At 40.1% G+C, this 13,923-nt stretch overlaps 1 protein-coding gene across 7 annotated transcripts; it reads left to right on the top strand.

The window, feature by feature from the left end:
• Window positions 1–495: 495 nt before the first annotated feature.
• LOC146514455 (ER degradation-enhancing alpha-mannosidase-like protein 3) lies at window positions 496–13,159 on the top strand. Of its 7 annotated transcripts, none has more exons than XM_085164599.1 (21): window positions 496–832; window positions 1,518–1,880; window positions 1,963–2,008; window positions 2,620–2,720; window positions 3,910–3,949; window positions 4,043–4,155; window positions 4,340–4,493; window positions 4,646–4,780; window positions 4,884–4,989; window positions 5,106–5,203; window positions 5,314–5,439; window positions 5,534–5,617; window positions 5,717–5,800; window positions 5,988–6,112; window positions 6,254–6,419; window positions 8,165–8,322; window positions 8,414–8,531; window positions 9,315–9,488; window positions 9,734–9,899; window positions 10,015–10,206; window positions 11,268–13,159. In XM_085164599.1, exons 2-21 carry the CDS (start codon window positions 1,714–1,716, stop codon window positions 11,498–11,500), a joined length of 2,586 nt encoding a protein of 861 aa, XP_085020725.1. In that variant the 5' UTR covers window positions 496–832; window positions 1,518–1,713; the 3' UTR covers window positions 11,501–13,159. The 7 variants fall into 7 exon arrangements, with proteins under 7 accessions (XP_085020725.1, XP_085020724.1, XP_085020720.1 ...); XM_085164598.1 differs by having other exon boundaries at window positions 1,429–1,880; XM_085164594.1 differs by having other exon boundaries at window positions 1,410–1,880.
• The last annotated feature ends 764 nt before the right edge of the window (window positions 13,160–13,923 follow it).

The following is a 13,923-nucleotide window of genomic DNA, read 5'->3' as shown; positions in this document are numbered from 1 at the left end:
CCTTATCGCATAATTTCCTAAGCAGCCTAATGAGATTACAGATGTTTATCTAGCCTACATCCTTCCTCGCAATATTCTTTCAGCACAGCTAAGATTAAATTATGCACGCAAATGTATTTACCTAGTAAATATGAGGCACGCGAAACCATATATGTTATCATTAGCAAAACAGAGAGGAGCACGTGGGTTTAGTTCAGCCTAGCCCAAATTCAAAGATGCCCTGCCTCCTGAGGCGCACCAGGCGGGCTTATGCATCCACAATTGTCAGGAGAGTTTGCCACTATGAAAACGGGGCTGCTGATTTAAGTGAGATTATATAGCAGCAACAGCTAATGCATGGAAACATCCTGTTGTCAGATGTCTATATGAATAAAAATGCGTAAATTCCAGGTGACGTGTGGAAGTAGGCTGATAAGAAAAGGAAAGGAGACAGCTGCGACATCTTTCGGTAAACTGGAGACGCTACAGACCTTATTAGGAAAGGAACCATGAAAAAAGCAGGCATTAGGCTGCATTTCCTGGATGGATCTTGGGTGCTTTGTTTTTTAAAAATATAATCTAGATTATATTTTCCACCATGAGCTCTAAGTAATTCCCGTGGAAATGTAAAATCTCATGATTTTTTACTTCCTTCCTTTTGCATGGTGCATCGATCTATTTTTCTGATAAGTGTGAATTTATATAAACGTAAATACATCAAAGTCTTTGGTACGTTACAAAAGGCCTCCTCGCTGACACCGCCTACCTTGTGATATAGGTTATGTTGCTGTTTAGCCCTAATTAAAGCCTTTAAGGAAGATTGCTGTTATAGCAATCTGACCTCTGTTACATGGTGAGTGAAACATAATCTTATTTTTATCCTTCTGAAATCTTAATTATAACCCGATGAACTAGAGGAAATAGAGGTAGGCGAAAGGAAAACAGATGCTCTACGTGGCACCAACTAATCCTGAGAGCTAAACTCGGGGAGAAATTTACCCACTTTAGCCGGGTAGCGACAAAGCCTGTCAGCTCTCTGACAGCTCAGTACTATAGTGACACTTGGAGACGTGTCATCGGCCCTTAAAAAAAGCTGTTTAGCACTCGTTTTCATTTAATACGGCGACTGGAGCATTCGTTCTTAATCCCAGAGTATGTTTTGTCCTGTTTCACTTTTATTTTTTAACGAGCGACCTCATTAGCTCACTAAATAGCTTTGCCGAACTAGCGGCTGGATAGCTGACTAGCAGCAGGGAACCTCCCAGTAGTATCATGGCTAGCGAGAATTAGCCACTCCGTTTCTCTGTGACATCACTTTGGTAACGTCTTAATATTTATTTTATTTTTTTTCCAGACTACCGCTTTTTAGAAAGAAGTGCACTGCTAAACCTGTTCTGTCTTTCTGCGCTTAACCAGGGCTTTGTGCTTAGTCTCGTTTTTCCTTTACAGGGAAGCTAACGTCACTTGCTGTCCCTTGTTTACATGAACACCGGTCATCTGGGGTGCTCTGAGGGCATGTGATGGTTGTAACAACACAGGATGAACTACAGAGAAACCGGGTTGTAAATACGGACATGGAACTTGGAGGTAGCTAACGTCGGCATCTCAGAGCCATTTCTCTGAGAAGATGACCTGGACTCTAAAGGAGGACAGCTGTGCCAGCTCCACTGTTTGACTTTGTGTGGGCGCTGGACGGAGAGCAGGAGCTTTGTTTGTCCCTGTTAAAAGTTTATCATGATGCAAAGCTACATGAGGACAACTGGAAACAAACAGTGCTGGGAATCGGGCTCTGCTTCTACCACAGGGATGATGTGGAAAACTCTCCTGGTCGTTAGTCTTTTCTGCTGGGGAAAATGTCAAGAGAGCCAGAATATGACACCCGAGGAAAAGGGCGCAATCAGGTGATGAATGTTCACATATAAACAGTGAGTGCGCTTTTGTAAAATTATTAAAAGCATTTAACTTTGTTTTTCTTCTGTGCAGGGACCAGATTGTTGAAATGTTTGATCACGCTTATGGCAGTTACATGGTAAGGTGTTCGTTACAGCATAATAATTGTAATTACCAAGTTTATGTTTGCTTTTTGCAACAGTCCGGAGAAAAGATGAGTCAGTTGCTTCCAATTGGAAACGTGCATGCAAGCAAGCATGCTGGATTTGGTTGAGGTTGCTGTTAGTAATGCTGGAGAGGGTCAGACTCACCTGTGCCTTTATAGGATGACCAGAGTTGGACAAAGAGGCACGCACGACCTAAAGTGTGTGTGGTAGAAGTAAAAAGGAGATGTCCTTGTAACCTAACATAAATTAATCTAAGTGTATATTTAATATAGGTAGAGCAGCTAATGTTTATCTGATTATTGCATGTAAAAGGGCGATAAAGAGGCAAAATTATCACTAGAAGGAGTTTAAACAAGTACATTCCTTAGTTAAACTGTCAAAGATTTCTTCAACTGAGTCCGCTAATAGTTTGAATATTTAGATGGAAAACTTAAGGGTCATTGTTGAGTGAGAACTAACACTGTATGTGCCAGGTGAAGTGGGAGGTGTATAAGCTTTTGATCTCCACCCATCCTTCCTCAATGAAACATTTTATGTGAAATGATAATGAAAGCATGGAGGCAAATGTTTGTTTCTGTTGTAGAAATATGCCTATCCAGCCGATGAGCTGATGCCTCTAAGCTGCAGAGGGAGAGTGCGTGGCCAGGAGCCCAACAGAGGGGACATAGATGACTCCTTGGGGAAGTAAGTAAATCGTTAATTGACATTTGGAGCATGAAAAGCATATACATTTAAATTCCTTCAAGCAGTATCGCAGCAAAGGTTTGAGTGTGAGCAGTTTAAGATTAGCAGATAAAAGATGACCTGATTTCCAAATGGCATAAAGTAAGAGATGAGATATTTTTGATATTTTGAGCAAGATTACTTCATCATCTCTTATCTGCTGAGGTTTTGAAAGGACAACAAGATAACAGAGAGGGGAGGGGGGGGGGAGTTTGTCTACCCTGCATGATAAGAACCCTGATAAATCTTCCTGAAGGTCTTTTGCAGTCATAGAACAATTTTGATTTGGCTTTCTAGGAATCCTGTGAGTATTTTTTGCAGTAATTCTTTTGCTTTTCCAGACCACAACTTGACCGTCACCATTCCTGTTGTTTGAGAAAAGAGCTTCGTGGAAACACTTTTACCCCCACTTTACAAATAAAATGAAAGTATTTATAAAAATGTGTATCACCAATACTTTTCTAAAACTGACTCTGAACAGGATGTAGCTGTACCAAGCTACATGATATCTAGAAGTTATCTGACAGCTAAGATCTCTTTTGTAAACTTTCTTTCACTCCTAAAATCGACAGGGCAAAAATGACACACTCACCGTGCTTAAAATTCTATGAAAAGTATGTTTAATTTTCAATTTGAAGCCATTTAGAGATCATTTCATCTCCTGCTTGCTGAAGTATTCACAGTAACAGAATTTTTGACAAGGGTGCAAAATGTTTTGCACGCCAAGTCTAATTTGTCTAATGCAGGGGTGTCCAACTACAGGCCTCAAGGGCCGGTGTCCTGCAGGTTTTACATATCACCCTGGGTCAACACACCTGGTCTAATGCTTCTGAGAGTGATTTTGCATCCTTAAAGAAGACAGGAACTATAGTCTTGCCCTGCTATTCTCTTCAAAGATGCCCTAGTATTCAGAGATGCTGAATGAGCCGCCAGTTTAAGCAATAAAACCAACAGGAAGGCATTAAATCGGCATCTTGGAGTGCCATACACAGATCTATGTACAACACGTGTTTTATAATGTAACATTTAGCTTCAGACTCAGCATGAGTCATTACAAATTTAACTGAATCAGTGGAAAGTAGGACACCAGCTATGCTGCACTCTGCTAGCTATTGACATGTCATAATATTCGTTTCCACCATCTTTTTAGGTTTTCTCTCACTCTGATTGACACCCTTGACACCCTGGTGGTGAGTATTTGATTTTCCTCTCATAAAAAAACAATATTGCTTTGCTTGTGTTTTTGAACAATTTTTTCTTTTGCTTGCATGAATTTTAAACAGGTTTTAAACAAGCTTGATGAGTTTGAGGAGGCAGTGAAGAAGGCTGTGAGTGATGTACGCCTCGACAACGATGTGGTGGTGTCAGTGTTTGAGACCAATATCAGAGTTTTAGGGTATGAATCTTATGTATATATAATATATTATACAGCCTTTGTTATTTTCCTCAGATTTGTATTAACGGCTTTATTTGAAGTGCTTTTCTTCTTGGCTCATTATTCCAAATGTAGTATTTTTTGACATCAGTACATCGTTTTATTGTCACTGGAAAGAAATATCCTGAGTATTTCGTCTTCCCAGTGGGCTTTTAGGGGGCCATGTGATGGCTGACCTCCTACGGCAACGTGGGGAGAGGATGCAATGGTATCGTGACGAGCTCCTACATATGGCCAAAGAGCTGGGCCATCGATTACTGCCTGCCTTTAACACCACAAGTGGCCTTCCCTATCCTAAGGTAGTGCTTATTTTATTGTTAAATATCACAAACCTTATTGCAGATTCATTATATGCTATCTAGTTCTTCAAAATTAGGCACTAATAAACGACGAACATGTTCCTCATTTTGCACAGTAACTGATATAAATTTCGCTGTATTTGGCTCACCAGGTAAATCTGCGCTACGGTGTCCTAAACCCACTTTCCCGGACAGGCACCGAGTCCGACACCTGCACAGCATGTGCAGGAACAATGATCCTGGAATTCGCTGCCCTCAGCAGGCTGTCAGGAAACTCTGTGTTTGAGGTATTACCTTATTCTTCCTTCTTTTTTTTACTTTTTCATGTTAGAAATTATAGCTGAAAGTAGTTTTCACCTCAAAGAGTTTAAGCATATAATACTTTTACAGGAACATGCAAGGAAAGCTCTGGATGTCCTCTGGGAGAGGCGACAGAGGGGAAGTGACTTGGTGGGGACTGTCATCAATATCCACAATGGAGAATGGGTCCGGAGGGGTGAGGCAGTTTAAACACAAAGATACACAAACATCGACAGCACTGGAATCATGCAGCTTCTCACACAAGCGGCGGAAATCGAGCCTTACTTAGTCTTGTCGCTTCTGTGTTTGCAGACAGTGGAGTTGGCGCTGGCATCGATTCATACTACGAATACCTGATGAAGGCGTACATTCTTCTGGGAGACAATGTCTTTCTGGACAGGTTCAACGTTGTAAGCATTCCTTGCTGTAACATCATTGTCTCACACAGTCTGTCATATTATAGTGTTTGAGCTGAAAACACTACAGTAATTATTTGTGTTTCTTGGTTTTTCCTCTACAGCACTACAGTGCCATTATGAAGTACATCAGTCAGCCTCCCCTGCTGCTCAATGTACACATGCACAACCCAACAGTGAGTGTGCGAAGCTGGATGGACTCTCTCCTGGCATTCTTCCCTGGCCTGCAGGTCTTAAGATGTGCTCAGTTAATCATATTGACTCTTTTAATAGTGAAAGAGTTTGTTGTTTAAAGTTTCTAAAGTCCTGTTTTTGCTTATATAGGTTTTGCGAGGGGATCTGAAACCAGCCATTGAAACTCATGAAATGCTTTACCAAGTAACCAAACAGCACAAGTTTCTTCCAGAGGTAATTACTCAGTATTTACATTCCTCTGTATCCCAGAACATTTCAGCAGTCAAGAAAAGTGGTACTAACCTCTTTTGTTTTTTGTTCATCTCACTGAAGGCTTTCACTACAGAGTTCAGAGTTCATTGGGGTCAACACCTACTGAGACCAGAGTTTGCAGAAAGCACCTACTACCTCTATAAGGTAACCCTGTATATTTAATCTCTGTCACTACCAGTGTCGCTGATTAAATATATTGCATTTTCTTTGGTTATAAAGGTTCAACTTTGTTAAAAGTTGGCTAATTTATACAAGTATTTTATTCCTTTTAAGGATATGAAGAGCTTATCCTGTAGGACATGTAGGTAAGATTATATTTTGATGTCTGCAGGCCACTAGCGACCCCTACTACCTCAGAGTGGGACAATCCATAGTGGAAAAGCTCAATGCCTATGCCAGAGTGCCTTGCGGGTTTGCTGCTGTGCAAGATGTCCGCACAGGGACACATGAAGACAGGTACTGTGTGAGGCGAACTCTGTTCCGAACATTTAAAAACTGAAAAGTGTAACCTTAAGCATCAGAAACAGATGTGACCATTTTTTTTTCTTCTGATTTTTTTTTTCTTTCTTCTATATATGTGGGCTTTTCTGTGTTTAGGATGGACTCGTTCTTTCTGGCTGAGATGTTTAAATACCTGTACCTAATGTTTTCTGAGAAGAGTCACCTGTCAATTGATATGGACGGCTACATTTTCACTACAGAGGCTCACCTCCTGCCTATATCTCTCTCCACCACTCAGCCACCTTGTCCAGGAAACGATACGGTGAGAGCGCTCACTTTGTCACAAACACCAGTGCAAAATCTTCCTCTATTTTCTATACAAGCTTGTGTATACCAACCACTCTGTTTGGTCCACCTGTCAAATTGCTTTTTAACATGGATATCTAATCAGGCAATCACATGTCAACAACTCAATTCATTAAAGCTGCGTCCACAAAGGGAAGTGCCCATTGGAAATGCTTTTGAAGCTGACAGCTGGTTGCTTGTGGATATTCCAGGCTCCAGTTACCTACGTGACCCTCTTAATATCTTCACCACCGGGTACTCGTACTCTTGTCTATAGTCAACACGTTGCTGAGAATCACTTCCAGGGTTGTATGCAGATTTAGTCACGTAGACCTGTTCTCGACTGTCTTCTTGGACTCAAATGGAGCAAGGTTGTACCCACCTTCTGATGGCTGCTTCCAGCAGGATAACACACCATGTCACAAAGCTCAGATCACCTGAAACTGGAATGAGTTCACGGTTTTCAAAACTCCTCCGAAGTCACCAGATCTCAATCAAAAGCACCTCTGGGATGTGGTGGAACCAGAGATTTGCATCATCGATGTTGTTAAATCCTCCCAATTCTTTTGATCTTTGGGCTGAAGGAAGGACAATACTTGGTGTATAAATGCTCAATCAACAATCTTTTATTCCATACAATTCAACACTTTATGAGCATAAACCATCCGGAGGGGAGATGAGCGCGGGAGGGTGTCCCCCTGATCTCGAAGTGTCTGAGCGTTCCTCAGATTCTTATAGCTTCCGCCCCCCTCTCCAACTAGTCATAAAACCTAAACATTCACATTCTTTCTCTCTCTCAGTGAGCCTAAGTTATGACCTTGGCTTCCTGTGCAGTATGTTCTGTTCTTTTCTAATCAGACAAATAAGGCGATGACTTTCTGAAAACCGTATTTCTTATACCTCAGCAGTATAATGCATCATAAAACGATATCATTCATTCACAATAGATCAGCAGTCTAATGTAATACAAATTAGTTTAATAATTTTATCACCTTCTTCTAAGTCAGGAGAATAATGCAAACTAAAACTACATAATAATTTCACAATCTTTAATTAGGGGTCTAACGTGGCATAAAACAATATAATAATCTCACAATGTGCAGACAACGGATCTGTTGTAATTGTGTGATACTATCATGTCAATTTGGCCCCAGACCTCTGAGAAAAGTTTCCAGCACCTAATTCATAGGTGTCAAACTCTGGCCCGCGGGCCAAATTTAAAAGATTCATTCTTATATCTGGAGGAATAAATATATTTCAATAAATATTAACGTTAGCCCGCGACTTTGTTCCAGTTTTGAATTTTGGCCCACTGTGTATTTGAGTTTGACACCCCTGACCTAATTGAATCAGTGCCATGAAGAATTGAGGCAAAAACGAGGTCAAAAACAGTGCTACCTGGTTTGTTTGTATGTCTCACATTAGCACTGTCAACTTTTTACTAAATCTGACAGTTCTAATACTGATATTGTGATAACAGATATTTGAAGAAAATGAGGATGGCAGCATGCCACCAGTCTAATTTATCTCAAACTTTGTTTTGTTTTTTGGTACAAAGGTTTGGGTTTAGAGAAGGAAGTTGATCTTAATTTAGTGAATATTGTAATTATTGTAAGTCTCACTTATATGACAGTGCTGTATATTTAGAAATTAACAGCAAAACTCACTGGCATAGTTGTATAGTAGGTACATACTTATTTAAAGGTGTGTCTTGTTCTCCAGGAGACTGTTCGTATTTCTCAAGAAGAAGATCTGTTTACACACTCCTGTCCCAGCACTGAGACGTTATTCCCAAACAACCCGTCATTTGCCAAAACCATCAGGGACGGCTACAAGTACCTCACTGGGGTGGGACGAGCCTTCCACCCTTTACCCATCAGGTGTGTCCAGCTGCAAGAGACTTTTGATTACAGAGTAAATTATCTGGTGGATTTGTGAAGTTGTTTACCTGACTGCCTTCATACTTTGCAGGGAAATTGAACTTCCACTCCATGATAATGGCATGGAGCCAGTGGAGTTCTTTAAAAGCATGGGCATTTCTCTCACTCCACTGAACGAAGCCAATATGGGAGACACTGGAAGGCTTAAGGTATACACTGATTACTTTGCACTCCAAATATGAACTGAAATGATGAGTTCAGGGTCAAAAATATGTCCGAAAATATACAATTACATGTAATTTTTTTTTAATTCCACAGCCATTTTTTATACAATACTTCTTTTCAATATTTAATGCCATTGGTAAAACAAATTAAATTCAAATTGATTTAGTTTATTATTGTAAATGAATTAGTGCTCCAGCTGCAGTATTTTCATACTCCACCAGGAGGCACTGTCCAAACTCTGTGAATCAACGAGTATATTTTCTTCCATTATAGTTATCTAGTTTGTTATACTTGTCTTATAACGGTCCACTCTTTTAAAGCAAAATCTGCCGGAGATTTAGTTTAAATGTGAAGTTATGTATTTTAATGGTCCAACCCACTGATTCCCAAAGTATGTGCCAGTTGCATAGGTACTGCAACCTAATTAAAAATGGTAATAGGAGGTGGTTTACTGCTCTTGTGTTGATGTTTGTGTACCAGTGGCAGTTGAGTCACACTACTTAACACTTTGCATATGACTGGGTAGCATTAGCAATTTATAGCCAACAGTCTGTGTTGTTTGTGTGTGCGCGTGTTGTTGTTTTTTTCTTAATTAAATGTTCAGGGAAATCCATCAGTTTGTCTTGTATTTTGATTAGAGTGAAGATTGGGTGGTGCCACATGGGTATTTCTGGTTTTTAAGTGTGCTGCAGCACTGTTGACTTTGGGAATGGCTGACCTGACCAGCTCTTGTTTTCAATTGTGTCTCTAAATATTGATGTCTGCAGGAGCATAAAGGAGTTTACCGGGTAAAACTTGTAGCAGAATTGAGCCAGGCACCAGAAGAGGAGGTGGTGGTGCCTCATGTCGTTCAGCTCATATCCCCCCCATTTCTGGGAAGGACGGTCCTCACTGCAGGACCTGCCAAATTTGGGATGGACCTCACCAAGCAGGAGCATGGGGTGAGATAACACACCACATGGTATCGGTGTCAAAGCTAGTGTAGCTTTCAGGAACAAAAACAGAAAGGTGTGTTTCATTACAACAACGTGTTTGAATAGATTACAATCTGACATAATTGATATAATATGAACTACTAATTAAAATTAATAATTTATGTATGCATTTTTGTTCTCTTGGTCTTGTTTAGTACTTTTCTCTAACATGCAAAAACAAAATCACATTAAAACAAACTCTTGTGCTGCAGGTGAAGGGAAGCATAGTGAAAGCTTCCCCCTACACTGCGTGTGGACCTATAGACAATGCAGCGGGCCTAAAAGGCCACATCGCTCTTGCACTAAGAGGTGACTGCATGTTTGCTGCAAAGGCTCGTTGGCTACACAAGGCAGGAGCCATAGGAGCTATTTTCATAGGTGAGAGTCATTACCAGTTGAGCTGAAATCATTTGCTCTTATAGTATTTCTCAAAGTTTAGAATGAGTGGACTTCAAAGATGTTCATGAGCTCAGCATACGCCTTTGTTCCTCAGACCACCGTGAAGGAAGCAACAGCGAGGAAACCCCTCTCTTCCAGATGGTTGGAGATGGCGACTCCACTGAAGACATCACCCTGCCTTTAGTCTTCCTGTTCAGCCGTGAGGGTGCCGTGCTCACAGCTGCCCTGGAGAAACATCACAATGTGGATGTGCTGCTGCTGCCCAAAGAGAGGCAGCTCGGACGTGGTGAGCATCAGGAGGAAGATTAGATTAGATATAATATGTTTATGGTATTGTCAGCAAATCCCATGAACAGTTAAAAAATGACATTATAGTTTGGTTGGTCTTTTTTTTTAATGCTGTCCAACTTTTTGAGTCTCTTGGATAATTTGGCACTAACCCTGTTCAAAGCTGGCTGGGAGTCGGTAACTATTTTCAGAATTCGTGTGGTACTGGTGATTGGTCTCTAATATCCTGTGGGGGAGCCACAGTGGATAGATTTTGACACAGATTTTTTGCCCTCCCATTTATCTAACACCAGGTATACACTAGCTTGTGACCCCCTAATAGGGTCTACAGAATCAAAGGAAAATATTATTCAGATTTTTAATGTTTGTTGGAAACAAAAAGGATATAGACTCATCAGATTTATACTTAATCATGTGTTTTATAAAAGTCACTGTAAAGGTTAGGAAGAAAATTAGATAGCGTTGTTTTCAGAATTCATGCAGTGAAGAGTAGTAAAGATAATGCTGGGTGTATGAACTCTGTGATGTGACTCACCAATGTGTTAACAATAGACGTGAAAAAGTGTCTGCCTCACAGAAAATACTATCATCTGTCACTTACCATTTTTATTGATTTTATATATTTAATGTTTGTTGAAAGATGAAAAATATAGAATATCACCAGATATATACTTGATCAAATAGTGTCTAAAAGACACTGTAAAGGTTAGGAAGGCCTTTGTGCTTCTGTCCTTTAATCAATGTTTTAACTACACAGGATATGTTGTGCGTCATGGTTCCTCTGACATAATACAGAAATCAAACTTTATGTAGCATACAACAATGTATTTTCTTGTGGATTTGACATAGCTGTTGGTCCCAAATTGACCCAGAACATATAGCTATCATCATTTTATTATTGTTTTACTTGGTAGCAAAGTGCAGATATTAATTCAGGGTAATATAAAAATGGAATTGAAGTTGAGGACAAAATGAAATGATATGGAAAAACTTAGTTTGTGCTGCAGATGTGAGCTCTTCTCCTGTTTACGTGTGTCGTTGTATGTCCTCGTACTACAGATAAAATGGAGAAACACGTCAGTATGAACCTAAAACTCCGCCTGGCAGAGGAGGGGGAGATGGAGGGGGGAGCAGCTAGCGGGCGCACCCTGGAGTTTGTCTTGGAGAATGACGAGGTGCTTCTTAAGGACGAGGGAGTAGAAGAACTGAGAGAAAAACAGCAGTCAGAACAGCAGCAGTCATGCACAGAGGACAGTGACAGGACTCAACCCTCTCAAATCCCAGACTCTTAATGTCGGACCAAACACAAATCCATGAGCTGTGCTGATCCTGAACTTTGCTGCCACTGGTATCTTGTCAGGTTCTGGATGGAGTGTGCCTCAGAGCCCCTCACTGCCATACAGCACAGGGAGCCCTCACTGACACAACTGGCATGTTTACGCCTGTCTTGAAGGGTCTATATTTACCTTTCAGTCAAAGATTTGTAGATTCTGTTCCATGTGGTACAGGAAATGGTGGTTGAGGTGTGGCTTCTGATCTCATGAGACTAAACTTAGTAATATAAATCTAAAAGGATAGGCTGTTAATGTGTAAACCTAAACCTAACCTGTAGTTTTTGCTCCTGTGGGCCCATATGAAGTACATCCAGAGGAAACTGTAGATAAGGGTCCAAAAATGTCCTCAGCTACGGTTGTTATGCAATGCAGTGCATTTTTAGTGTATATTGCACCTTTTCACTTTAACAAGTACTGTTTAGGCATTCATTGATAGAGAGTAGAATATTACATGGCCAGTAGGTGGTGTTAGCTACCAGAGCTTCTCGGTAGTGTAATGCTGGCTGTTGAAGAACAGGAAGTTGGGTTAATTTAAAAACTATTTTCTTTCTTACTGGAAATCACTTCAGGGAATTTTAAGAGTGAATACAGTTTGCATTGATGTGTTGTGCGTTTGTGTGCGTGTGTGTGCGTGCGTGTGCGTGCGCGCCTGTGCGTGCTCTGCTTTTTTTGCTATTATGTGAGCAGTGTCTGTGACTGTGTGTGTGTTTGTGTAATGACTAAAAAAAACCCTTGAAGGCATCTCGGTTAAAACGTCACAAGACAAAAATGTATCCGTCTTTACAAATTCAGAAAGTCGGTACGATTTACCGTCATGAATCTTTCAAAGTTCAGCTTTCTAACCCAAAAATAGCCACACGGTTAAGTTGTAACTCACGTTTTCTTAGAAACACTGAAACTGTGATCAGAGGCGGTTTTCTTGCAAGCAGACACCCCTGGTTTCAGGTGCAGCATCGAGGATTGTTCAGGCTGCTTTGCACTTTGAGACTTGTGGAAAATTGAAAAAAAAAGAATCGTCCTATTATTATGTTTGTTTACGGTCAAATGTAATAACTCATGGTTATTTTTCATTGCGTTTTCACTGTGTAACAATTGATTGTTTGTATCTTCCTTTAAATGCTCATTTTTATTTGCAATGCTCCTTTCAAAACACTGCAAATTGTCACGTTTATGAACAAGTAGATTGGGTGAAATTTTGGTGAGGTTTTTGGATCATCTAACATTTACCAGAGCGGAAAAGGCCAACTGAATCCTACACATTTATGCCAGCGTGTGACTGAAATCTATAGTGGATGCATTTTGCATAAATTTACAAGCTGGGGTTCTGACTCTCACACACTCCTTGCATACTCACCTGTTTTACAGCATTAGGTTTACTTGTTATAACTTTGGATTAAAACTCAAAACACTGCATAACTATTTCATCCACACTAATAGTAGTTTGCTTGATTTTTAACTTTTGTGTAACATGGAAATGTGAGCTGTCATTTGTTCCTTACCTAACTGTACAGTGCACCCTTTCCTGATGCTGCTGAGCTAATTTGAAGTCAGATATTTGTTTGGTCTTTTATAAGGCTGTGCCAACCTGTTTACCTCAGGACTGTGTATGTAAATGTTCATGCAGATAAAAGGACCGTGCACCAAAAAAATGGATTGTTCTTCTTTTAAATGATTTTCATGCTTCCTCTGCCGCTCTGAGGTTTTTGTTGGTCTGTGTCCTGCAGCTCATAAAGTGCCAAAAGAGAGATTATCTGAAATCACTTTCCGGGACGTAAACTTAGACACATTTGTCAGTAAATTAAAAATCATAATTCCTAACCCAACCAACCTTTTTTTTCCCCATTACTCTGCATTTTTATCATCAGTGGCAGTTATGGCTTCCTATGAGGTCATAGGTTAAAGGATGTGGTTGCCGTTTGCCTGCAGTAGGCTTTTGTGATTAATCATTCTGATACTTTATTTCTCACTTCATAATGACGTATTTATTTGGTTAAAGACCTTTTGTATTAGTTTTCCCTTTAAAAGTAGTTTAAAGTAATGTGTGCAGCTGTGTACACAGGTTGGAAATGCAATTTCCACCGTAACACATTTCATATTAAGTACACACATCTTTGTAATTTTATGTATTTTTTTTTTTAATTTATTAGAAATATTGTGCAAGAGCAAAATAACTTCTTTATGTATATATTTTATGTACAGTTTGAGCTCAACACAAAAGACACATAACATCAGTTGCCTCCAAAACCCACATGCATCACATCCGTGCCACAGCACTGCAGCGGGTTGTGAGCTTTTCAAAAAAAAAAGAATGTTGTCTGACTACCTTTGTCTGGGAAAAATGAGACAGACCTTGACACGTTTTTGTTCCAGAGGACTACGTG

This window comes from Neolamprologus multifasciatus, chromosome 7 (assembly GCF_963576455.1).
Source record: "Neolamprologus multifasciatus chromosome 7, fNeoMul1.2, whole genome shotgun sequence".
In the NCBI taxonomy this organism is placed as follows: Eukaryota; Metazoa; Chordata; class Actinopteri; order Cichliformes; family Cichlidae; genus Neolamprologus; species Neolamprologus multifasciatus.
Note: the sequence above shows the minus strand (reverse complement) of the source record. Positions and strands in the feature narration are given on the sequence as shown.